The sequence below is a fragment of the Anastrepha ludens genome, chromosome 2, assembly GCF_028408465.1.
Source record: "Anastrepha ludens isolate Willacy chromosome 2, idAnaLude1.1, whole genome shotgun sequence".
In the NCBI taxonomy this organism is placed as follows: domain Eukaryota; kingdom Metazoa; phylum Arthropoda; class Insecta; order Diptera; family Tephritidae; genus Anastrepha; species Anastrepha ludens.
In genome coordinates, this window is record NC_071498.1 from 5106293 (window position 1) to 5134150 (window position 27858).

General features: G+C 36.2%; 1 protein-coding gene across 1 annotated transcript in view; it reads left to right on the plus strand.

Moving 5' to 3' along the window:
• LOC128862478 (pair-rule protein odd-paired) overlaps window positions 1-10343 on the plus strand; it is an 88716-nt gene extending 78373 nt beyond the window's left edge. Inside the window, exons 2-3 of the mRNA XM_054101135.1 lie at window positions 4878-5047; window positions 7177-10343. Coding sequence (XP_053957110.1) covers window positions 4878-5047; window positions 7177-7881 — 875 coding nt within the window. The 3' untranslated portion in view covers window positions 7882-10343. The remainder of the gene's footprint in view (window positions 1-4877; window positions 5048-7176) is intronic.
• Window positions 10344-27858: the final 17515 nt, after the last annotated feature.

Below are 27858 nucleotides of genomic sequence, written 5' to 3' on the forward strand. Positions count from 1 at the left end.
TAAGAGTGTGCCTATGCGCGCTTGAGTCCCCCGCCTCTAAGCAGGTGATTATTTGTTTTCTTCTTTTTTTATCCAGCATAATTTATAGGCTTCATTGAATTATGCCTCTTCGTCGTTGGCTGGATTTACCCTAATTTGGCGTTTCTTATATGCATTCATTGATGTACAAACTTACGTTTAGTTGCTTGCAGACGTCATAGAAATTTCTATAAAATTGTTTCCCCCAAATTGTTTTGTACTCATCAAGTCTATCGATCCCTTTTTAGCTCTTCGGTTTTCGGGGCAACTCTGTGTTGTTTGTCTTTGCTGCCTCTCCATCGCTTTTGTTGCTATTTTTTCATTTTTTTTTCTCATTTTCTTCTTGTTGCTGTCTGCTTGATCCTGCCCCAATTCCGCTGGTGTTTTGTCTGCATTTTATAATGCAAAATAAATAATGCTCGTTTTTTCTATTCTTACTATTATTCCATAAAAATACTGTGGCATAATATTATTATTCTAGGCTTTCTGTGTAATTTTTCTCATGGCAGTTGCTGCAAGAAGTGCAGATTAGCCACAACCTACACCTTTAGAGAAATCGAATAAGTTGTGTAAATAGTAAAATAAAAAAAAAAAAAATATAAATACTTAATATAATACCAGGAAACGCTTTGTATACCTTACAATACCCGCTTGTTTATGTACACTAATTCAGACAGGCCAAGTTCAAGTTAAAAACTTTGCACAAAATTTCATCAAAACTTTCAATCTAATCAGAATTTGTAGAATTTTTCTACGTATGCAACTTTATCGCCCTTTATTTCAGAGCAAAGTGAATTTTGGCAACAAAGTAGAGGTTCGCATAACTTCAAATAGCCACTGATTTTTGGCAATTTTTTTCGTTGACGGTGCCTAGACTTTTACCTCCATACAAAAAATGTTGTGCTGTACTTTGTATGGAAGAAAAGGCGTGTTTATGGTGTTCGTTTTTGCTAAAAAAATTCAGATTTTCTAATCAGTTTTTTTGATAGCAGAAATTACAGTTTTATGCCGATTCCGATATAGCTTTCAAACGCAAAAGTAAAAGGAAACTGACGTTTTATAGTCATAAATTAAATTATAGTCATTTTAATTTATTTATTTCAATACAAATACCTTATCAAGCATGCACTAGAAATCGCACTAGCAAATTTCGAAAATATTTTTGAAAATATTTAATAAAAAAACTTAAATTATAACAACGATTTATCTGAATGCATCTGATGCTTATTTTCTTATTTTCATATTAAGTTTTTGGTATTTTCGTTTGACATGGCCAAAAATATTTAGCAAATGTTGCCGATTTCCAATCGGAGGACTTTCAGCGCCTGCCTGTGTAAAATAATTTTAAATATATTGTATATATTCCATTTTCAATGTTCTTTCCTCTCATTCACATACTAATAATAATTCACAAAAAAAATATTCAAAATATTCTCGCATACCCGTATGCAGCTTCCCTAAATTCAAATAATTTGGGACCACACCGACGGCAAAAAGCTTACCACCAGATGGAGCCGCAGGTCGTCAACGCACATACATTCATATCCCTTCTCAACAAAGTAAAACTAAGAATTATTGAATTACTTATTTTGCATACGATTTTTTGCTGAAAAATTTTGAACTGCCATAAATTTTGCTTGCCCGGCAGCGAGGCAACGAGATGGCAAAAGTAAAATTATTTATCACTGCCTAGTGGCAGTCAACAGCAGCATCATATTTTTTGCCACAAATCTCAATACCAGGAATTCCTAAAATTCACAGCAACAAGCAAAATTGCTTAAAGAAAGGCAATTCACAAAACGAAAACAGAAAGGAAGTAAAAAGAACAAAACAAAAAAGGAAACAATAATAATATTAAAGAAAACCAATAAAGACAAGCGAATTTCGATCGAAACAAATAAATTCGATTTATAAATATTTTATGGTTTTTTTTATATTTTTATTTAGTGTTCGCGCAAAAGTCCAAGTCCAGGCAAAGTACCACAAAAGTGGTGGCAACAAGCAATATGCACACATACATATACACATGTATACAATAAATAAAATAACGTTGTGGTGTTGCCTGCTCTCCCCCTTGTTTATTGTCGTTGCCACCAAGGCGCTGTTGGTCGAAAGCGTGACCATTTTGAGCATAATAAAAAGTAGAGGCGATAAAAAATGTATGCAAAAAAACGAGTTTTTTTAATGATTTGTTGGTGCGGGTGTTGGTGTAGCATTTTATGACACTCATCAGTCCAATTGTGGCTGTTTAGCGTACAAACGAGGCTATAAATTTGAAACTTGTAAAAGAAACAGACTTTTTTTTCTATTTTATTTTGACTACAAGTTGTGAAATTGTGAAGGGGTATTCGTGGCACTAAAGAGACCACACAGCGTTACACAAATATTTGAAAAAAAGAGCAAAGGTTCATATATGTACAATAAATAAGTATAATTAGGGCTTACACCCCTTCTGGGGGTTTGGCCGCGTTCCTCCTCCTATGTGTGGCGTGCATTTTGACGTTGCTCCACAAATGGAGACAACACAAAGATTTAATGAATGAAAAATAAGTCCTTAGATTTTAACAAAATATTTTTTTTAGTTTGTGTTTTCGAAAATTTCTTTCAAATGAAATAACACTGTGCGACAGTGAAAATATACTTTTATAGAGACCTAGTACAACTTGTAGGTATAGTAAAACTAAGAAACATGGTATAGGAGAAATTTCCAATACACCCCCAAAATCTCATTTTATGGCCATAAAACCGTTTATCAGTAGGTTGATGTGAACAATCACTCCTAACTTCGCCAATTTCCATCCGATTTCGAATTTGTTTTTTTAGTTCGAAAGAACAAAAACAAGCCTTTTTGACAGTGTGTTGACAATTTTTCTGAAATGACAACTGACGAGACTGTAGACGGAAGTATTTGGAATTTTTTTATGTTTTCTCTATTTTTTCAACTTTGACATCATTTTTGCGATATTATCCGATATTGAGGATTTTTTTTAGTACACTACTGTTATAGTAAATTTAATTTCGCGTCGAATGAGCTATATTTGACTGTAATTGAATTAAAATTAAAAGAGTTGTGTGAGTTTTTACTTTTTTTTACTAATTTGATATGTAGGCATCGAAGCATGAAAATGATAACAAGTGTCATTATAAACACATAATATTTATTGGAGTATTGTGCAGTGCATCACTGTACGGTATGTGCGGTACGGTGCAGTACACAACTGAACTGGTTCCAAACTAAAAAATGCATTGGAAACGGCCCTTTGGAGTTTAGTATGGTACGGTACATTTGTCATTCTCTTCATCAGTTTTGAATACTTCTCTGGAAGAAATTCGATCATCATCATTCATCTGAAGTCGTCATCAACTAAATTCCATTGTTTAAATCGAGAAGCGAGCGTTTCAGATTGTCTTTCCGATAGAAGTAAATCACGAGAAAGATCCTGAAAATCTGAATTTGATACAATGTGTCGTTCTGAAGACTTAGAACCAGACGGAAAGTACTCTTCATCATCAGGTTTATTGTTATCACTTTGATCATCATCAGCAATGAGTTGAACTTCCTTCAGTTCATGTCCTGCAGTTGAGTCAATCATATCGTCCAAGACTACGGGGTTCTTAACAGTTGCAACATCAGCATACTTTATGTGCTTTCGAGCTTTATAATGATGGCTGTTTACGTCCGTTTTATAAAAATAACAATCATCTGGTTTATGATAAGGCTGACGATGCCACACCATCGGAGAATATTGAGAAATTCGACTTTTCTGGCAACGTTTCGATTTATATCTCTTGAATTTCAATGAAACAAACAATAAAACTTTGACGTTTTAATAAGGTTAAATTATAATAACAAACTTCTTTTCTTAATCAATGTACAGTGTGGACTTTGGTACACTTGGGAGCCTTTTCATATTTCCATTGAAAAAAAAATGTGCTATAATATGTCAGATATTTTCGTAAGTTCTAACCAGTTCTGTTGTATGCAGTACAGTGTACTCTTATGTATACATATATACTCCAATAAATATTACGTATCTATAATAACGCATCAAAACACGTCCTTATTCCCATTTAGCGTAAAGTTATACCTTCATACCAAATTAGTAAAAAAAAAATAAAATCTTAAAGCTCACACAACTCTATTAATTTTAATTCAATTACAGTCAAATATAGCTCATTCGACGCGAAATTAAATTTACTATAACAGTAGTGTACTAAAAAAAAATCCTTAATATCGGATAATATCGTAAAAATTATGTCAAAGTTGAAAAAATTGAGAAAAAATAAAAAAAATCCAAATACTTCCGCCTACAGTCTCGTCAGTTGTCATTTCAGAAAAATTGTCAACACACTGTCAAAAAGGCTTGTTTTTGTTCTTTCGAACTAAAAAAACAAATTCGAAATCGGATGGAAATTGGCGAAGTTAGGAGTGATTGTTCACATCAACCTACTGAAAAACGGTTTTATGGCCATAAAATGAGATTTTGGGGGTGTATTGGAAATTTCTCCTATACCATGTTTCTTAGTTTTACTATACCTACAAGTTGTGCTAGGTCTCCATAAAAGTATATTTAATTTTTTTTTTTTTTTGTCACACCGTGTAATTTAAGCAATGCAACACAGTGAAACCTCTTTTAGGACACTCAGCGCCATTCAGCTTTTCCGATACATAAAATTTAGTATAGAAAAAATGTCTGCTCAAATGAGGTGTCCAGCTAATAGAGGTGTCGGTTAGGAGAATTCGCACTGTATATATGAATGTATGTAGGTATATTAAACATTTGTGACTAAAGTACTATACCTTCTAATCTCTTGTCCTCCTCAACTTACGAAACATTTTCTTTTTTCTGCTCTTTCAGGCGAGAAACCGTTCAAATGTGAACATGAGGGCTGTGATCGCCGCTTCGCTAACTCCTCGGATCGCAAGAAGCACTCGCACGTGCACACATCCGACAAACCGTACAACTGTCGCATCAATGGCTGTGATAAATCTTATACTCATCCCTCGTCACTGCGTAAACACATGAAGGTAAGTTAACACGAAGTGTGGACTGGGGCATCTAATGCCAAGGTCCGCTATCCCGAGTCCACAGACTTCCGATCGTGTCTCTATGGTGCGAATTCGCAGTCTGTCTGAGTATTCCTTCCGATGTTCAGAATATAATTAACTTTTATAATAAGAAATTTTTTTTCTCATTGAATTGTCCTTGATTAAGTTAAATAATTTAAACTACTTACAAGAAATGATTCAAGATTTAATTTATTTGCGATGTGATTTTTAACGAAAGGAGATAATCGATAAGTTAAAGTCAAAATTATATAGAAAAAATGTTTTGGGGTAATCTGACATGATTTTAAAATTTTTCAATACCGCACAATGCATAATACAGGGTGTCCGGTGGCAAAAAATTATCAATGATAAAAGTTTATTTATTAAGTAGACGAGTGCGGATTTCATTTTCTAAAAATTCTTTCCCATATATGTTGACCGGTAACCATAAAGGCTGTAACGGTCGTAGCCATAAAGGCTGTAACTGGTTATCTTAACACACACGCCGTAACGAAAGCTGCTATAAATGTCTTCTCGGACAGTTCCATTTATGGAGACAGTAAAACTAAAATCAATGGTTGCGTCAAGATCAGCCTTCTAGGGGTTCCAGGTCATAGAGATATTAAAGGAAATTGCAAGGCCCAAGAGCTAGTCAAATTAGTACCCTATCTTCCACTGCTTAAAAAGAGGGGCAATATTGGAATTGCTACGGAAACTTGCAAACTAAGGATAAAAAATAATATTCTCCAGGAGCCCACTAGGTCATGGAAAGAAGAAAATACTGTAAGGCCTCTTTTTATGCGGATTATTTTTATACGATTTTGAAGTTATGCGCTCTGTATTTCACCCCAAAACTATATCTTTAGGCTTGTTTAGGAAACCCGCATTTAGACAGTATCCAAAAATCCTGGAACTCACACCATTTGCTCCACTGTTGTATAACGTTTATGGAGTTAAAGGACAGCTAGATCTACATTAGATCTCCAGATGTAAGTAGTTTGTTTTTAGAGTGAGCTTTTGCAATTCATGGATTCCCCTTGTACATGATACTTCCTCTGTAATTGTGCAACCTAACCACCGACAAGTCGCTATTACATCATTCTGAGTTTCGCATTGAAAGGTGTAAACTGTAATTGTTTTGAAATCAAATTTTATTTTGGCGGGGTTGTTTGTTTTTATACGAAGCAACGAGTCTAAATTTTTCTGATTTCAAGTTGCAGTAATAAGCAGCACATTTTGATTTCTGGATTGAAACGTTTAAAGTGAGAGTCGTAAAGTTTTATTTTTCAATAGAAGATGCTTTTACCTTCTCAGTAGCGTAAGTCAAAATTTTTCTAATTTCTTTTTTATTTGGTCCAATGGAGAAAAACAAAAAATCAAAATTTGCAATTTTAGACCGTTTAGCAAGAGGAGAAAGGGGAATCTACTGTAAGAGTAATTAAGCAGAATGAAGTCGCAATAAGACTAAAATTTTATATGAATTTTTTTCAGATATTTGAAGTAATTTATTACTGTGCCCATCAATATCTCAAGAGAGAACATCTCGAAGGTCGTGGCTTGTGTCACCGGTTATTCGCTGTTAGGTAGGAACACTTCTAGGCTAATAGTATTTTTTCAAGTATACTGCACATGTTGTAGAGACGAGGAAGAAACAGTAGATCACTTCCTCTGTGGTTGTGCAGCCTTAGCTAGGAGTAGACCTCGGCAGTTAAGAAATTACTCTTTTGACACTCTTAAGAGACTACCCGATGCTGGGATAAAACCTATCCTACGCTTCATAATGAGCATATAAACGGTAACATGAAGAATAAACACGCAGCACTTCATTCCAATTACAAAACCTACAGCTCTTTATGTTTTCTATTTTAAGTGAAGTTCAGGCTAACCAGAAGCTTGTGATGCTGGTATGGTAGGTTAGCCTAAGTAAAAGTATGTCTAAGCCTAGCCTAACAGAGGTCTTACTAATTCAAATTAACATTCAACTCTACTGACCACTGGTCAGAATGACTACCGATCATAACTTACATCTAAAACTAATCAATTTCTCTCTCTCTTCCTTGCTCTTCCTTTGTCTCCCTCTCTTCACCTCTTATCCATCATCATTCCAGGTACACGGCAACTTAGATGAGAAATCACCCTCACATGGGTACGAAAGCGACGGCGATGAATCCTCTTCCTCCAGCATTGTTACCGGTGGCGCACAAACGCCACCGTCTGCACGCTTAACCTCCGATAACAACAATGGCATCGGTAACAAATCTTCACCGCACTCCATCAAATCGGAACCGAGCAATCACAGCATTGGTGGCATGCATAGCGTCATCCATTTGGGTGCATCTAGCGGAGGCAGCAGCTCTACTAGCAGTTCACATCTACATCACACTCATTCGCATCACACTTCCATCGGCGGTGGCGGCGTCAACAGCAGCAATGGTGGCGCAAGTAACAGTAATAGCAACAACCATTCAACTAAATCACCAGCTCTTCAATTGATGGCCTCCTCAGCAGCTGCTTACTTGGCACCGCCGCTCGGACCACCACCATCACTCACGGCCGCCGGCACGCATCATCATCATCACCAGCAGGCAGGTTCACCAAGCAGCAGTAATGCCTCTGCCGCTTCAATGCTTGTCACCGGTCATCATAATCATCATCTGCTCTATCATCCGGCCGCACAACATCATCCGCCCAGTGAGTGGTATCACACAGCAACACCGCCGGCAGCCGCTGATGCGATGAATCCGCTCAATCATTTCGGTCATCATCATCATCATCACCATCTAATGCATCCAGGTGCGGCGACTGCTTATTGAAATTGGTGAAGTAGTCAAGAGCGGGAGGGGAAGGGGGGCAGGAAAAGAATAACACGAAGATACTTGAGGCTCACTTGCCTGTGAGTTGCACCTATTGTGGTATCCACGGGAGTTTGAGGCAAGTTTGGAGAAAGTTTGTTGTCTGCCGGCGGCTACTTACTGTAATGCGAAGAATGTGCCGCAATTATTTGACTTTCAGTCAAAGCATTGGGAATTAAGCCAAATAACTGTTACGCAACATACTCACACCCGCTCGTACATATATACAGAAGAAGTGCATACATTGAAGCATTAGACATGCACGTCATTTTTACCTGATCTTTTAACTTAGTCTGGGGTATTCAGTTGTGAGAAAGAGAGCTGCAACTGCAATACAAACAGAAAATGCAATAATTTACTTTTTATTAATTAAAACAAGCTGTTTTTAATGTTTCTATTTAGTTAAAAAAAGTTTAAAATGTATTGTATTAAAGTGTATATTTCAAAATCTTTATTCAACCACATTTGAAGCATTAAATATAACCTCACAAAAAAAGGTATTTAAATCTTCAAATTCTTTAGTTTCGCACATCGTTTTAGTTGAAAGCTTGGAACATTCTTTTTACGTAAGTTCGAAATGGCTGCAAAAACAATCGTGTTGGGAAAATAAACATTGCTTGACTTTCAAAAAAGGCTTTTTAGTACAAATTCATTAAATAAATACATAAAAAACTAAAACTCTGAAGTAGAATTTGTTAACATTTCACATGTAAAAATTGAAAATTGTGCCGCATTTCAAATTTGTAATTATACCCGCCTCCCTGGTGCTTTGCATAGAGAAATTCACCTATAAGATGTAAGAAATAACTTTCTTGAATAGAGTTGCTACTTTTCGACGCAGTGAAATAAACAAAAACCCAATAAAGATATTAAACTTGCAAACTTTAAAGTTAAATCGAGCGAACTTAAAACGGCTAATAAAATATCAGATAAACTAATTAAAATGCAAATAATAATACTCAAGAAAGTGGCGCAAAGTCAAAGCAAAGCGAGAATCTCTAAATGTACATCTACATACATACATAATACAAAACCAAATAGTGCCTGCTGTTCCCAATAACAAAAATATCTGCTGAGCCATTTTTATTTATGTATTTTATTGTATTGTATATATGTATGTATTTAAAGGCAGAGAAATAATAGTAAAGAAGTATAAACTAAAGCATAAAAGAACTAAACTCAAACTAAAATTGCTACTAATCAAATACTCAACATGCAAAGAATCAACGCACTCCTCTACGCCTCTCCGAAGCGACACTGCGTGCGCTCAGCTGACAAGCCAAACAATGCAGCGCGCCCCTCTCCACATTCAGCCTGTGCGTGTACGAGCAACTGCAAGTATTGCCGCGCTTGTCTGGCGTGCGCTTATTCGACTTAGTACTTAGTTTTCGACACTCATTACCTCCACAACAACAAAACAAAAATAAGAATAAGTCACAAATAACAAATAACAAGCAAACTTAATAAATATTACTATATTAATTATTTAACTCATTAAATCCAAAAATTGTTGTAATATTGTAAATAATTTTGTATGTATGTATTGGAATGCCGTTAAAAAATGTATATGTATGTAGAATGAAGTAAAGAATTTATTTTAAAGGCATGTTAACTGACATTAACCTTAAAATATGTGCGTCTCTAAATAAAAAATAAAATGATATATGTACATACGCACATACATACATACATACATATGTAATTAAGAACTATTTAATTTCCATAAATTGAATTGTCACCAACAAAATTCTAATTAATTGCATCAAATACCGTTTGGTAATTATTTTTTCAGTTTCTTTTCATTAACTAAATAATTTGTGTTTGTTTCTTTTTTGAGTTCACTTAATATAAGCTTCAAATAATTCGAAAATAGTTAATAATAATGTATTAATTGTATTCTATATAAATTGTATTAATTTAAATTGTTTGTATTTACGCTAATTAATCTTCCATTTCAAATCACACCCCATCATATGCACATGCTCGTATACTCAAATACATATACACATATACTGTAATTATAAATAAATAGTGAAATTCCCACACAACACACATGAGATAGCAGATGAGTAGAGGTGGTTAGTTGAAGAGCCACTGCATAGAACTGTAAGAGTGTACACCCGCATACAGCCACAAACATACACACACGTGCATTCATAAATCTATTCACATTAACACGAAACATAATGGAATACATACATACTTACATGCTAAATAAATGAATAACTACAATAATTAAAAAGAGAAAGAGCGTGGTAGAATGATAGAAGCGAAAATTTATTATACTCATTATGTGAATTGCAAATGTTTAAGAGCTAAAATTAAATTACAAAAAATAAAAGAATATGTTAAGCCATGAATAATTCTTTAAAAAAAATAAAAATTCATTGAGTAAATAAATTATTAATTCCAAATGCAACACAGATTACTCGCATTTTTATTTTTTACAACGAAAATATGGATTATCAATTTTTATCTCTAGGCAAGAGCGGCTGGTACCTCTGTCTTCGTTGACAGTTCCAAGAGGGAATCGGGAGTCGGAGCAGGGGTTTTTCTCTAAATAAGCCAATTTCTTTATTTCCATAAAATTGCCGAATACTGCTTAGTGTTTTGTGTTCTTGCAGACATGCAAAATGCTTACGAAACGAGGGAGCGAGGGAGATTTTAACATTTTTTCCGATAGCCAAACCGCGATCAAGGCTTTGACGGCACCATGGTGAAGATCCAAGTTAATCAACTACTGTAAGGAGGAGATCAAATCTATTGGGTGTGCAGATAGCATTTCTCTGACATCGGCATATGTATATAGGAAAATGAAATTGCTGACGAGCTTGTCAGGAAAGGGACTGGATTGGTCTCGGAGTCCTCCTACCCGTTCATCGGCATCCCCCTGACTATCGTTGAACGGAAATTGCACAACTTATTTCTCAGGCAACCGCAGAAAAGATGGAGCTCTATTTCTATTTCGAAAACTCTGTATACCCGTAAAATATACGGAGGACTCAGAAAGTACTGGGGACTCCACGTGATTCAATTTCCAAACTCATATCTGTATTTACCGGTCATTGAACGATCGGCACACACGTGAATAAGCTAGGTTTACCATTTAACTCCCATTGCGGAAGCTGTAGGGACCTTTCAGAGAAGGGAACCGTTGAACACTTTCTTTGTAAATGTCCGGGTTTGGCAGCTAGACGATTAAGGTCACTGCGTGCTCCTTTCTTCGACAGCCGGAGCATTAAATCTACAGCTCTGATTGACATTAGATATCTCCTCGTTGGAGGTCTCATAATGGTATCAAAACGACGCTTTAGTGCTACTTGGGAAATGCCAGAGTGGTACCTCAAGCATTTCATCTACTTACAGGCAAGAGTACAGGATGTCAGGTGCCAGAATTAGGAATATAAATCTAAATTAAAGAAATAATTATCAACGATAAAAGTTCATTCCTTTTATTTATTTCTTTTATTTTTTAAGAGTTCTTCCCTGCGTACTCCGTGCCACTCGCTGGAAAAGCATTGGCGTTGGTATGGCATAGCGAACGACATTTTAGTGCTGAGATAGTCGCTGATTTTGTAAGACTTTACTTTTTGAGGTACCCTCACAGAAAAAAGTCCAAAGGGGTAAGATCGGGGTGAAACCTAGGTGGCCAGGTTATGTCACCGTAACGGCTTATCAGTTTGTTAGGCAGGAAATCACGCAGTAACGGATTACTGAAACCCTGGAAACCCTGTGTGCATACTGAGGGAAGAATATTCGCTCATTATTGACAGAAATTAGTCGTTCAGCAACGGCGATAAGACACACAAAAAATTGCTTGCTCTCGACGAGTCAAAAAAAATTGGTCTCTTATTTCACTGCTTGACAATGGACACCAAACTGTGCCTTTGGGAGTGTGAAATAGCTGTTGATATTTTAATAGTGGGTTCTGTGCTGTTCTGTTTAGGTGCCCAATAACGTACGAAATCACTCCAACAATGTCTCGCAGAAATTTTTACGCAAATTATAAGCGTTAGGCTTAAACGCTTCTACGATTTGAGTTTTGAAGGGGTTACGTCTAATTTCTTTCAATCAGATCTCAATATTTAATGCACAATAGTTTTTCGGAAGCCCGAGGGCAGGCGCTCGCTTGCGCCGGTGGGTGGCCGGTTCGAAGCCTACTCTTCTGTCATGAAACTTTAGTATGGAAACAAACAGTTTTTTGTAATACGTGGAAGGTAATGTAAGTAGGTGAGACAAAAAATTCCATTTTACCCAACTAATGCTCACTTAGCTAGCATTTCAACGACATCGAAGACAAATACCTTGAGGAATGCATTAACATGCTGAAGCACTACCAAGAACATGTTTCGCTCATGCAATGAAGCATTCTGTTTTACACCAAGTTATAGACAAAAATGGGGCCCTAGGCTTAGCTGATAACAAAACTTATGTTTAGTGCATCGCGGACCTTTTCCGTGTCACTGCTCATCATTTTTTTCATCAGTGTATCAGAGTTATATAGTACTTAAACTTGCGAAACAGTGTGTGCACCAAGCAAGGGTGTGATTTGAAGAGTCCATACACCCTCTTGGTAACACTAGGGATCAGTTTTGGTCTATATAACGTAATGTCGCCTACTTATCCTTAAGCTATAACTGTTTTTGTTGGCGAATCCAATGAGCCTCTCCAGAAATCTGAAGCACTCGCAACTCTCACAGAAACTTCCGGTGAACTGTACCTCTTCCTCATTTCAACAGCTTCTACAAAAATCATTATCGTGGCTCCGAGCGTCGGTTCCATATGACCAAGGGTTCACTGTCTATTAATGCATCTGTTTTTATGAGCTTTAGTAAGATCCATGTTTTTCGTTCGTCGAGTGTCGATCAGTGCAGTGTACACTGCTGTAAACTTCTATTCAGCTTCTGAGCATAGAATGCCTACAGGCGCTTGTGTGCTTAGACTCGATTACCCGCGTCTTGGCTCACAGCCTTGCATCACTTACTAGTCTGCTTTCTAATTTTCCGAAACAGTACTCTATTTCAAGACCCAGTAGAGATGAACTATGTGTAGTGGAAAAGATTATAGAAGTCCTCGTCACTCTGGAACACATTTCGAGTTACTAGTTACAATTTAATGTGCAAGCTTCTGTAGGTTTGCTTATTATGTTAGGTAGTTTAGTCACTTCTAGCGCACTTTAATAATAAATTTAAATAGTTGGTATATCTTTGAATTAATAGTGTTTTTCAGACCATTTACAGATTAATGAATTATCGCCTCCTCTTTCAAAGTACGAGGCATTCGCATGGTGCATATGAAGGAGTTTTATAATTTGTGGTTCTGTTATATTTCTGCAGCTTCTACAAAAATCACTTTGGAAAAGCCCAAACTTTTTAAGGATTGATAGTCCCATGGCTGTAAATAATTATCTTTTGTTCCATTTTGTCTATATGAGTTTAGTTCTGAAAAAGGTGCTATGGTGTTTCCATTCTGTTTCCGTTTGTTTGGAACATTTTTCGTTGCAAAGAGCTTGCAGGTAAACGAGTGTCAATCCTAATCTATTGCTGGCGAAATTTGAGCCGGATTGTGCTCTGCGCCAACTTCGTTTTCCACATTGTTGTCTGGTATGTTGCTATGGCTCGCAACCAGGTGAAAAGCGAATTACTTACCCCTCCAGTGAAGGTATCTGAACCCATTGACCACTTTTTGGATTCTCCTTTCAAGGGTGGTGAAAAAATTTTGGTTGAACATTGCTCTGAACCTAATATTTTACAGATTTCAAAAAATAAATAAAAATTATCTGCATAAATGAGAAATATTACTTTAAAATGTTCGACGAAATTCAATTAAAGGATTTTCTAAACGGAGGTGTTATTTTGATATTAAAAAAAAAAGTTATTTTTTAATATAAATGATCGGATGTTTATTTCATTATAAAGAGGAAGGTATGCCGTTAATAGTGGAGAATAACATCAGGCAAATGACCACCACGACCACGCTTACAGGACAAAACACTTTTCATGAAATTTTCCATAACCGAATTGCAAAGTGGCTGCACTATCTCCTCGATAGCCTCACGAATTCCATCTTTGAGGTCTGGAATCGACCCTGCACTGTTGGTGTAGATCTTCTCTTTTACGTGGCCCCAAAGAAAAAAGTCACAAGGTGTTAAATCAAAAGATCTCGGTGGCCAATTCTGATCAGCTCTACGAGAGATAACACGGTTCGGAAACTTTTCCCGTCAAAGAGCATTGCTTTCGTTGCTAGTGTGGCACGTAGCGCCGTCTTGTTCAAAAAAAATATTGGTTGTCCAGATCAATACCATCCAATTCTGGCCATAAAAAATCGTTAATCATCTCTCGATAGCCTTTTATATATTTAAATAACACCTGTTATTAGAAAACCGTTTAGTATAAATGGTTAAAGTACTTCAATACGAGTATATCGATTTGAGACCAAATGAGGAAATGTTCAATAGACTATGGTTTGACAGATGAGAATTGCAAACTGAGTTAACATTTTTGTTCAGTAAAGTTTGGCAAGTCATCATGAATAATTTAACGTCATAACAACGTTTCGAAATTGTGGTAATTTAATTTAAAAAAAAGTAATAAGTTTGTGCGCAAAGTTCATAGAGCACTTCGTCCATTTTTTAAATTTGCTATACTTTATTGATACAACTCAAATAGGTGGAATAGGCTGATTTCGGCCATATTTTAACTTTTTTTTTAGTTATTTATGTACATACTAACATTAATTTTAAATAATTTTTTACTAAAGCCCACATTTCAAACTACAATATTTTTTATTTTGTCTTAAATTACGAACGTATCCTGTTGTGTGGTGATTTTAATGTTAACATTTTAAAAAATGAGCCTAGTAGTAGTAAATTATTCGACCAGTTGGCAACAGCAGTACTTTGTGTTGTTAACGGAATTACACCAACGAGATATTCAAATAACTCCCAACCTAGTCTTCTTGATTATTTTATAACATGTGACTTGTCACATATTCTAAAATTCGATCAAGCTGACTTTATATCTGACCACGACTTAATATTTTGTACCTTAGATGTTGTGATGAATCGTCCAAATTTAGGTGCCACCTATGAGTATCGTGATTTTAAAACGTTGAATGTTAATTCTTTGTATTCAGACATGGGTTCTATAAATTGGAATGAATGTTGGTTTCTTAGTTCTGTTGATAATAAACTTGGCTTCCTCAACCGTAACCTATCCTCGTTACTTAACATGCATCCGCTTCGTTCTGTAAATGTTTTAAATAGTTCTTGTCCTTGGTACAACTCGAAAGTTCGAGCTGCCATTAGAAAGCGCAACAAGTATTATGCTAAGGGGAGAAAAAACTTGACGGATACTGCTTGGCGCCGGTACAAGGAAATCCGAAATGAAACCACTGCAATAATACGACAAGCGAAACGTTGGTACAGTTACTCAAAACTTGATCTGTCACTTCCAACAAGAGAACTGTGGCGCAACCTAAAAAAATTTAAAATTCATGGCAAGGAAAGTCCCGAATGTGAGATTGACCTTGATGAACTTAATGACTACTTCATTAGTGTTGGTAAGAAAATAAATTGTGCTCCTACTTTAAAAGAGTCCTCACCTTGTGCTACTCTAAAAGAACAATTTCAATTTATGACAGTTTGTGAGGTAGATGTCCTGAAAGCTTTATCCAAAATAAAGTCTAATGCAATAGGCGACGATGGTATCTCGCTAAAATTCGTCCGTATAGTCATCTAATATATAATAGGTCCCCTTACCCATATAATAAACCATTGCTTGACTAGTTCATGTTTCCCAGCAGTATGGAAAAAGTCTATAGTTTTCCCAGTCGCAAAAAAGGCAAATGCTATTTATGCTGGGGACTATAGACCTATCAGCATACTGCCCACATTTTCCAAAGTTTGCGAAAACTTGATGGCCACGCAAATTTCATCATTTGTACAGAACAATCGTCTACTCTCTCCACTACAATCTGGCTTCAAACAAAGTCACAGTTACTCGACTGCAATGGTTAAAATACTGGACGACATTAGAATTAGTTTTGACAACGGAGACTTGACTCTACTTTGCTTACTTGACTTTTCAAAAGCATTTGATTCAGTGAATCACAAATTGTTATGTTTGAAGCTTAAACACTAATTCGGCTTCAAAGACAGTGCGGTGAAGCTCATGGCCAGCTACCTTGGAGACAGAACCAGTAAATCAACATCTCAGTCTAGATACGTACACACTGGTGTTCCGCAAGGGTCTATCCTTGGTCCGCTTTTATTCAGTCTTTTTGTCAATGATGTTTTTAACGTTTGTCAGTATGTGAATGTCCATGCGTATGCTGATGATATACAATTATACTTGTCCAGTCGTATCGGCTCGTTGAAGATTTATGTTTCAAAATAAACAGTGATTTGTCTGCTATTTCTGTATGGGCTAATGAAAACTCTTTATGTCTGAACGCGTCAAAGTCATATGTCTTACCTATATGTAATAGTGTCGTGCATGTTGACAATATCCCTAAATTGTGGATAGGTACAAGTTCCCTTACCTTTATGGATAGGTAAAAAATTTGGTGTTCATTCTCAACACAAAACTTACCTATGCTGACCATATAAATAGGGTTGTGGGGAGCATTTATGCTACATTGCGTAAGCTGAGAGTCTCTGCAACATTCACGCCGGAGAAAACGAGCCGCAAATTAGTTCTCCAGCTAATTATGCCTCTCATTACGTACTCTGAGGTGGTATACAGCAAACTAGACTCCACATCTTGCCATAAATTTAATGTGGCATTTAATAACGCCACGCGGTATGTATATGGGATTGCCAGATATGACCATATCTCTGCGTGGCGATCAAGGTTACTGGGATGTTGCCTTAATAGTTATTTGTCTGCTAGAAATTGCATATTTTTATGCAAACTTACATTATTCAAGTCTCCGCCTTATCTGACAGAGAAGTTGATACCAGTAAGGTCTCGCAGACACAACAAATTCATCGTTCCAAAATTTAATTACCTCCCATCATCTAGATTATTTTTCATTAACGCTATTAAAGTGTGGAACTCATTACCCGACACTGTGAAGGCTGGACTTAACAGATTTAACTTCAGGGCACAAGTCTATAATTACTTTAAAAGTGTTTGATTGCATTAAATTAGGGCATTAAATTTCTCTCTACATTCTCTAATTACTACTTTAGTTCCTTCTTCTTAAATCCTTCTTTTCTTTTCCTATTGCTTCTTTTCTTCTTATTATTATAGTTAAGTTAAATATTATATATTGGATTAATTCGTAAATGAACTGGTGTAAAATTTAGATTAAGAAACTTGTATGTTAAAAATATTCCAGTTGCTTATAATATTGTTGAAGTACTATTAAAAGACCTTAGTCTTACTATGTACTATTTATATAAACAAATAAACAAAATAGCCAAAAACTCGAGTTCGTAGGCTAGTCCAAGTCCTGTGGAGTGAAATTGGAGGAAAAGCTTTGTCAAACTCTTAATAAAAAATGTTAAACTGTATATCTGTATATACGTACATATGGTATATTTGAACTGATTCAGAATTGAAAACACAGAAAACCTAGCTTCGAAAGTACTAATCGTGATGCTGGGCAAATAGGTTCCAGAAAGCGCAATTAAATTAAAATTGTTCATCAATCACACGCCTGAATTTCAAAGCTTTTATTTGAGATTTTAAGAATGTTGATATATAGTAAACCAGTCAACTGGTTGTTATCTCATAAAATCACATGACATTTCTCTTAATGTTCGTGTATTGCTTGAATTTCGACATAAATCCTAAACTATCTGTTAATCGCCACGCGATTCCGGTTTTCACAAATCCAATAAAACAAACAAAATTACAAGCATCTGTATAATTCGACATGGATAGTATTAAATATCTGAATAATGACAGGTTTTATTTAAATTTCTAATTTTATTTGCCAACATTGTCTTATCTCATCATTTTGTGCTTTGGCGGCCGTGTTGTCGCTGCTTGTGGCGAGGGTACATACATACATATAAGTATGAGTAGTGGAGGCGATGGCGATGGCTTTGGTGATGGCGGTAGCCATTCTGTCGCCATTAATGTGGTTGCAATTTGCTGCCGTTTCGGCACTTCTCAGATTTCATTCAATGCTTGCAATTGGAGAAATGCGCTGCTCGCAGACACGAACCAAACTTGTCTCTTGCATAGTCATTTGCCAACGAATTTTCTTCAATTTTCACTGGTTCATGGCGGTTGGTAAGCACGCAAACTAATCTGTAGCCAGACACGGCTGCGTCAAAACGAATACCGTATGATTTATATTTTTTTAATTAACCTCCCAATTTGTTACGTGTTTATGCCTAAACTGTTATTGCCTTTGTTGTTGCCATTGTGGTTATTGTTGTTGTGACGGTGTATATTACGTAGTATTTACATTAGGGGTGTCCTGAATTATATGTATATGTAATGCACGTACATAACGGGTTTTTAGTCAGATTGTTCTGTCAACGGTTAACTCGAGTAAATAATTGGGAATCTCAACATTACTTGGTAAAATAAAGCCAATAGTTACGTCTACCTTACATAAACCGTTAATTTTCAAGACCAAAAAACTTAATATTATATTTTAAATATTATAAAGTGTTTCCCATTTTAATATAATCAAAGAAATAAAAAATAAAAAAAAAATGAAAGGAATAAAGAAAAATGAGGCAATTGAAAAAAAAATGTAATACAGCTTCCATTGCTCACTTTAAAGCAAATGTGCAATTCTTAAAATATTGCATTTAAAGTCAACCAAATTTAATAAATTGCATTATATTTATACATAGATATATAGATTTATTAATCCGTTAAGGAGCAAAATTCTGAAAAAAGATATTTCCAATCCGTTCTGTCGTTAGCAAACCTTTTACTTTCTTAGTACCATAGTTCAAGTTTCTCAAGCTCGAATTCGAGTTGTCTTCTCCAGGTATGCGCTGGCCATCCTCTACGCCTGCGGACTTGTGGGTTCCACATGATGGCTCGTAGGACAATTTCTTCGGCTAGTTTGCCTTACTATACATTTACATATGTATGTTCCATTAATTAGCCGCGATTTCAAAATCAAACGAGTTACATATCTTATGAGTCAGGGTAAATAAAAATTATATTTTAAAGAGCATCTGTACAAACATACCCTCGACATAAGGAGGGTTGAAATGATAAAGGAACCAATGGATCTCTACCTCAAAGTCGTGGCTTTCAAAAATGTTATAGGCATGATATATCCGTAACTAATAAAAAAATATATTGTATTACATATATATATAATAAAAAATCAATACTTCAACAATTTAAAGCTTGAAAAAGGTGTCATACTTCTTATTTTTTAATAGATGCATCTTTCTCAAAAATTATTATTGTATGATTGATATTTTATATAGCTAAAAAATAGTATGCCGAAGGTTACTAGAGCAATAGTTCTCTAATAACAACTTAGTGTAAAAAGAGCGTAAAAAATTATATGGCAACCAAATTGCTTTAGAGAACGTAACCCTCATACTGTATGCTGGACCAGAATTTTACTCCAAGTCTTAATAGTCTCTGAAGCTCAATTCGAAGAGTGTAAAAGCTGCTAAGGTCTGCCAGTGTTACTGGGTACTAAGCATCATATCAACAGTATAGATTTTCTGAGACAGCATAGTGAAGGTTTTGCAAGATTGTTTAAATTTTCAAACAGCAAAAGGTTGAATTTATTCAAACTCGTGTAACCATATGGCTTTTTCTAGACCACCATGCCTTTGTGTCTTCCGATTTCGTAAGATTTTTCAAGATAATCAGCTTTATATCGTCGAATGATCAACCGCATCTGGCTTATCAGTCATTAGTACGATTAATGCTGATGCGGGGAACCAAAAAGTTACAAATCATTTGCTTGTTGCATTCTTATTTGCCGATAACGTTTCAATTTTGGAAAGTTATGAACAAATACTGGAAATAAATAAACTAAATAGAAATGTTTCCATAAGTGAGAGGGCCCGAGAATCTCTTGGAGGAAATTCTCACTTCAAATAAGGTAAGCCAAAACTGAACTGATCGCGAGGTTCCCTGGAGCAAAGAGCGAAAATGTGAATTTTATAATAAATGTACATATATTATTTAAAAACAAATTGTTCGGGTGTAAACCTTTTCACAGTAGTTTGGCAGAGTGTACCTTTACCTTCATTTATGGAACAACATCAAGAAGAGCACTACAAGTAGGAGGAGGAGCTCGGTCAAACATATGTATATAAGTATATAAAAAATATTAAATAAAAATAAAAATATTTAAGTTTTATTTTACGATAATTCCACGCGTAGGATTACGCTAAATTTAATTGTCTGTAAGCGTTCTATTCATCGAGATTTAATCGTAATGCAACGATTTAAAAGAAATTCCAAAAATAAATATTTAATTTACACTTAACTTTCTTAAGGACTGCCCTACTAACAGTACGCTACTCCTCGTACACTAGTTTGTTGCACTCAGCAGCGATGGCGGCACAACGAATCGCACTTGATTTATTGAATAGAAATCGATTGAAACGATTAGATGAGCGTAGATACAATACAATTTAAGTAAGTAGAGTTACTTACATACATAAACATACATATACACGTGCATAAGCATAGGCAAACATACGTACACCCCTGTACACTATGAATTGGAGTTATTTTTTAAATGCAGAAGAGAAGAAGTTGGCGGGTGTTTGCTCTATGATTACACTGCACTTTGTGATAAGTTCAATTCCGCGGAAGAAACTAAAGAAGAAGCAGAGAAAAGTTCATTGATTCGATTTGCAGTATTCGGAGGAGTGCAATTAAAATTTATAGTTGCAATGCCGTTTTCACGCAATCATAGCGCAGCTATATTATGAACTTCCGTATGTTGGCACATACTACTGTGGGCAAAAAGTAAGGTGAATTTATTTGTCAAATTTCGCTGGATTAAAATTTCGCTCTAGTTATTTTTTTCATGAGTTGGCAGCACTGTTAATAACATCTGGGCCAACTTTCATGTGAATGTCATTATCAGTACCTAATATATTTACGCTTGTGTTTACCAAACGACCAAGAGCGCATTTTTCGCTTTTTACAATGTCTGATTTGATTGCGCTGTGCCATCAAATTTGGTTTGCGGGATGAAATTTCGGCTGCGGAAACGTTTAGCATATCTCAGAAGGCATTTGGTGATTCGACCATGTTGCAGAAAAATGTTTATAAGTGGTACAAAGACTTCAAAGAGGGCGAGAACGTGTTGATGACTTGGAGCGCTCCGGACGACCATCGACATCAACAGATGACCAACACGTCAATAAAGTGAAGGAGTTAGTGCTCAAAAATCGTCGGTTGACTGTTAAAGACCTTACTGATATGATCGGAATATGAGAAGGATCTGTGAAAACCATTTTGAAAGACCATTTGGGCCTACGAGAAGTCAAATCTCGTTTGGTACCGAAAACTCTCAATTTCTTGGAAAAAAGTCGTCGCGTTGATGTGTGTGAAACAATGCTTTCAGACTATCAGGACAAGCTCAAATGCGTCATTACGGGAGATGAGACTTGGATTTATGCTTACGACCCTGAAACAACCGACCAATCAAGCGAATATCGTGCTAAAGACGAGGCCAGACCGAAAAGAGCACGTCAAAGTCGTTCATAAATAAATGCATGATGACAGTTTTTTTTGATTTTCGTGGTGTGGTGCCCTATGAACTCCTTCCACCTGGCCAAACTGTTAATAAGGAATATTATTTGAGCGTTGTGCGTCGTTTACGTGAAGCAATTCGTCTAAAAAGACCAGAATTATGGGCCAACAACTCTTGGTTTTTGCATCACGATAATGCGCCGTCTCACACTGCACTCGTTCTTCGTGACCATTTCGCCAAAAATTCCACGCATATCGTTCCCCAAACACCGTATTCGCCTGATTTGACTCCGTGAGACTTCGGGCTATTCCCAAAACTCAAGAGACCACTCCGGGGAACGCGTTTCGAGTCGATTGAGGAGATAAAAGCTGAATCAAAGAAGGTGCTGTTGGCTATACCGGAAATGGACTATTTGGCATGTTTCGGGGATTGGAAAAATCGTTGGCATAAGTGTATTTCATCGGGAGGGGATTATTTTGAAGGGGATGAAATTGATTTACAAGAATAAATAAAGATTTTTCATTTTACAACCAAATTCACCTTACTTTTTGCCCACAGTAGTATATATAATATATAATACTTGCACATACCAACATATGAAAAGGTTATTGGTAATTTGTATGGGCGACAAGATCGTATATATAATATTATGGGCAGCTAATACGTATATATGCGCATTAATGCATTATTTCGGTCGCTTCGGCTCAAAAATGTTTACTCCATCAATGGTAGCTCTGCAGCAAAAAATGTGAATGTAAGAGTCAAACGTATTCTGGGTACATTACTAGAGTGGTTTTGTAGATACAAAACAACGGCAAACATTCCTTTGGTTTACAATATAGTTTCGCCCAAAAGAAATTACACGATTTTCAAATAACACGGTTCACTAATCAACTTTTTACGCGAAATTTTCGTTCTTGCACGAATCTCAAAGCAAAAAATGTTTTTCTAAACCAAGCATAATTACTAAAAGGATGTAAGTAGAGGTTTTTGTGTAAGAGCATTAAGTACATTTCAGACTAACTAAATCCAACAGTGCATTAAAAGTTCAACGTAATTTTTAGGTCGCATGTAGCTGGATAACAAGTATTGTACAAGGTGGCACAAAATTATTCATCCAATTTGTTTTCGAATTGGTGTTTTACTGAATAAAAAATAGTTTTGAGTGATGGAAATCTTTCTTTGACCTTGACAAGAAGTTGCCAGGTCAACCATGCTTTGGAATTTATAATTTTATTTATAATCAACGGATAAAAACTTTTAAATTTATTGATCTAAAAATTCGTACGCATGTTATGTTATCTTTTAACTGTATTTTAAGTATATTAGTATTAGTATTAGTAAAAATATTTATGTGGAAAGGAACTACAGCTCACCTCCGGGAGCTCCTCTCTAAAAAGACTTTTGCAGTTACCAGTATGTCTCTGAAATTAAAAAACCAAACAGATTTCGTTAAAGTAATATTAAATCTAGTAATTAATCGAATGAATAAGCAAAATAATTTTTTTGATAAAATGGCGGTTTCTCAAAAAAAAAATCGATTTTTGACCTTAAATTGTTTAAAATATATACCGGTGAAAAAAAATCTTCGACTAATTACTGAAAAATATATTTAAGAAGCTCGTGGAAAAATTTGAGACTAATAGGTTTAGCCGTTTTGGAGTAACGTTGGTCACCGACTTTGAAAACACCATTTTAAGAAAAACGCGCTTAAAGTTTGAAAAGCATTTTCAAGCACTCTGAAACGCCTTTTCAAATTTGCGTGTAACATCGAAAATATTCGCCGGAACGATATTAAATTTCCTGTGTGTATTCTTAAATATATGTACATCAAAAAAAAAAATTCGATTCTTTTGAAAATTCTAATTATAAAGGGTGGTTAAATTTCAAGGGCCGAGTTGAATGTGAACCACACCTAAGCGTCAAGTTTTTTTCTGCATTTCATTCGACATTTTTCAATTTCAGACTAACTCAATTTGAACCGTGGAAAGATACACAATTGAGCAACGCGTTGAAGTTATTCAGGCTTATTATGGAAACGGATATCCCGCACTTCATGATTCAGTGATGAGGAACATTTTCACCTCAGAGGACTCGTCAATAAGCAGAATTGCCGCATGATAATCCAAGAGTAATTTCCGAAAAACCAATGCACCCACAAAAAGTGACTGTTTGGTGTGGTTAATGGGCCGGCGGCATCATTGGGCCGTATTTTTTCCAAAATGAGGCCGGTCAGGCAGTTACTGTGAATAGCGTTCGCTATCGTGAGATGATAACGAACTTTTTATGGCCCGAATTGGAAGGTATGGATGTGGACGATATGTGGTTTCAACAGGACGGTGCCACTTGTCACATAGCTAACGGAACAATGGCTCTTTTGCGCGAAAAATTTGATGGCCGAATAATCTTACGTCGCGGCGATGTCAATTGGCCGCCAAGATCATGTGATTTGACACCGTTGGACTTCTTTCATTGTGGTTATTTGAAAGAAAAGGTGTGCGTCGATAAGCCAGCAGCAATTTAAGAGCTAAAGGATGAGATAATTCGGCACATTAACGGCATAGAACCTCAATTATGCCTCAGCGTCATCGAAAATTTGGGCCATCGGATGGGGATGTGCCACCGAGGCCGCGCCGGACATTTGGCCGATATTTTGTTCCATACGTAATTCAGCCATACCAGTATTATATAATAAAGGGAAATGAAAATAATTTCTTAAACAAATTGTGTTTTATTTAAAATCAACACCGGCCCTTGAAATTTAACCACCCTTTATATAACCCATAAATGTAACTCGCTGTTTTCTATTTGCAACCATGACATTTTTCCTTGTTGAAAGCTAATGGTTTATCTGGTAAATTTTTTTAGTGAATTCGGCAAATTTGTAGTTTTCTATTTGTCACAGTTCGCGTCAGGAACACCATTACTATCACCACACAGCTTTTTTTGGCTCACGCACTGCTTAGAATAAAGCAAAGTGTGCTTTTTAAGTACCTCTGCTTCCATTGATCACGCCAAAATGTGTTTGCTTGAAGTTTTCACCGCCAAATCGTCTTGCAAGTTCCATTGCTTTGCCCTTCAATATTGCCCCGGATATTGACATGTTTTGATTTTTAGCTGCTGCGCACCATTGGAGGAGAGATTTGTCCACACTTCTAATCGTAGAGCTTTTAATTTTTTCTATTTAATCCAAAATCAGGTGATAAAGTAGATTTTTATTTGGTACTTTTTTTTAAAATAACGAATCGGGATCTCCCTTTTATTGTTATTAAATGGTTATGAGCTAGAATTTAAGCATTTCAAATAAAGCAGACTAAAGTAAAAGTTGAATACACCTTTTATGTGACTTTTTTGCATTCCAATCCAATCTATACCATCTTTATTTCGCCCTTAAATAGCAGAAAATAACTCGAAACCACAGCCCATTCAAATATAGCGCGAAGCCTATCATTTTTGTGGCTCCAATTCGCAGCGAATGCCGGCACGTCGAGGCCAATGTGTGGCAGCAAACACTCCTTCCATCCAATTTCGTTGTACATAGGTACGTGTGTCACTTCAGCTTGTCATAAATCACTCGCTCAGCAAACGTCACCAGCGAGCGTCAAACATATGCATACGCGCCGATCGCTGGCAAACGATCAGCCAATGAGCTGGCTACAATGGACGTGAACATGTTGTCGTTACTGCCATTTGTTGTCAATTGTGTTGTGCTGCCCGGCACATTGTATACACTCCATTTTTAGATCGCATACAGTTTCCCCAAGTGCTGCCTAAATCCACCAACAACAAATCTGTGCAGACAAGCAAGTTGAATTTATTTTACTGATTTGACTGTGACTTTTTGCGGTTGTTGCCATTCATATCACATATTTACGAGCATTATTGCCTTTGTTTTTTTTTTCGATTTGTGGTCCGGGCACGATGTTGCAATTTATGCAATTCTTTGTAAATATTGGCAACTAATTGTCCTAATGTCGACTTGGATTTTGATTGCTGCATTTACACCACCACAGAAACATTAGATTTTTATTTGCAATCGTAAATGTTTTCAAGTGGGCCAGTTATAAAGTATCACAAGACGCTTGTCACTACTTCGATTCGACTTATTTGTAAATGTCATAAATCTTAAAATGCCAGTCATGAGCGGATCTAGAGCAGGCGAGATTTGGGTAGAAGCAGAATTAGAAAGCGAAGCAGAAGAAGTTAAGTCTTTATACTCCGTAAATCTCAAATCTGTAGAATTTATAGAAGTTGCGTTTGTAATAATATTTACAATTGAACGAAGGTACTCTCTAAAATCAAATGTTTTATCTATATCTCAGCTTAGTTGACTCGTGGTTTCGTTCCTAACTTAAGACTGAAAATATAAATGAAAAGATTTAATTTAGGCCTTTTTAGGCTCAGAAAACATTTACATGTTCGTGGGTGTCATGAAATTAAAGGTATCCCTGTTTACAGAGAAATATGCGACCGTGATTTTCCTAATTCCACCAACAATGACATGTGGCGCAAAATCAATCAACCTCTCGTAAGATTTATAATTTTTGCAAATGACGTCGTACACCAATTATATTTGACTTTCATGAACTAGAGAAGAAGAAGAGAACTAAACAGCTGCAATATACAAACGGACAAGTAATGGCGCGCATAAAGGTCAAAATGAAGATTTTCATCACTCAAAATATTTTTTTTTTTTATTATTAGGTGCGCAACTAAGCTCCCGCTGTTTGTCAATAGATGACGCCAGCAGTGTGTGTTAGTCGATTCTAACATAACCTAAACGTCATAAACCAAGCTTAGACACATGGTAAACAAACTGCTTCAACACATTAGTGATTTTGTTTTCGTCTCATATACTTTTGGTTTTGTGAAAATGTCCGATTTTGTGCCGAATAATCGTCATTTGCGGGAAGTGTTGATTTTCCACTTTCATTCGAAAAAAAAAACGCCGCTGAAGCGCATCGAGAGCTACAAAAAGTTTATGGAGAGGCTGTTTTAAGTGAAACAACGTTGCCTCAAAGACGGTGATTTTAATGTTGACGATCGTCCGCGTGAAGGAAAGCCAAAAACCTTGTCAAATGCAAGAAGAGCTTGCTTCAGTATTAGGAGTTACCCGGCAATCCCTTTCCAAGCGATTGCATGCTTTGGCAATGATTCAGAAACAGGGGACTTGAGTTCCTTATGAGTTAAAACCAAGGGATGTTGAACGTCGTTTTTTCGCCTGTGAATAACTGCTTTAGCGGCAAAAAAGGAAGGGATTTCTTCATCGCATCGTGACGTGTGATGAAAAATGGATTCATTACAGCAATCCAAAGAAAAGAAAGTCATGGGGACTGCCCAGTCATGCTTCTACGTCGTCGCCTTGGCCAAATATTCATGCTGCGAAGGTTATGCTATGTATTTAGTGGGACCAAGTTGGTGTTATTTATTATGTGCTGTTAAAACCAAACGAAACCATCACTGGGAATCGGTATCGACTTCAATTGATGCTATTGAGCCGAGCACTGCGCGAGAAGTGGCCGAAATAAGCGGAGAGGCATGAAAAAGTGATTCTATAGCATGACAACGCTACGCCTCACGTCTAAATCTACATGGAAACACGGAAATCGGAAATTCTACCCCACCCGCCATATTTTCCAGATATTGCGACATCCGATTATCACCTGCTCCGATCGAAGGCATATGGTCTAGCTGATCAGCAGTTCTCTTCATATGAAGACATCAAAAAATGGCTTGATCCATGGATAGCCTCAAAAGATGAACAGTTTTACCGCGACGGTATACGAGATCTACCAGAAAGATGGGAAAAAGTAGTAGCCAGCGATGGGCAATACTTTCAATGATTCACTTGTAACCATTTTTTCAGAATAAAGTTGTATTTTCATAAAAAAAACAGCGAGAACTTAGTTGCGCACTTAATATTTAGTAAAAACGTTTTCCCAAAAACAAAATTGGATGATTAATTTTGCGCCAGTAATCTGTCTTAGAATTATTACAGAATTTTATATGTACTTACTTTAAGGCTCGCTGAATAGGGAGGGAGAAAATTTAGCGACCTTAAATTATTACAAACCGCCCCTGTACTATTCGAAGTGTGTTTCTATTGCCACAATGAGTTGTTGTTGGTCATACACCGATTTAGTTAGTGGCACGAAATGTGAATCAATATTGATTTTGCTCGATATTTAAAGGCATGTTAAAAAAGGAAAATTGTCAAAATTTAACATTTAACTTGTCATGAAATTTGCAATTGTCTGATATTTCGGTGATTCCATTTTATGT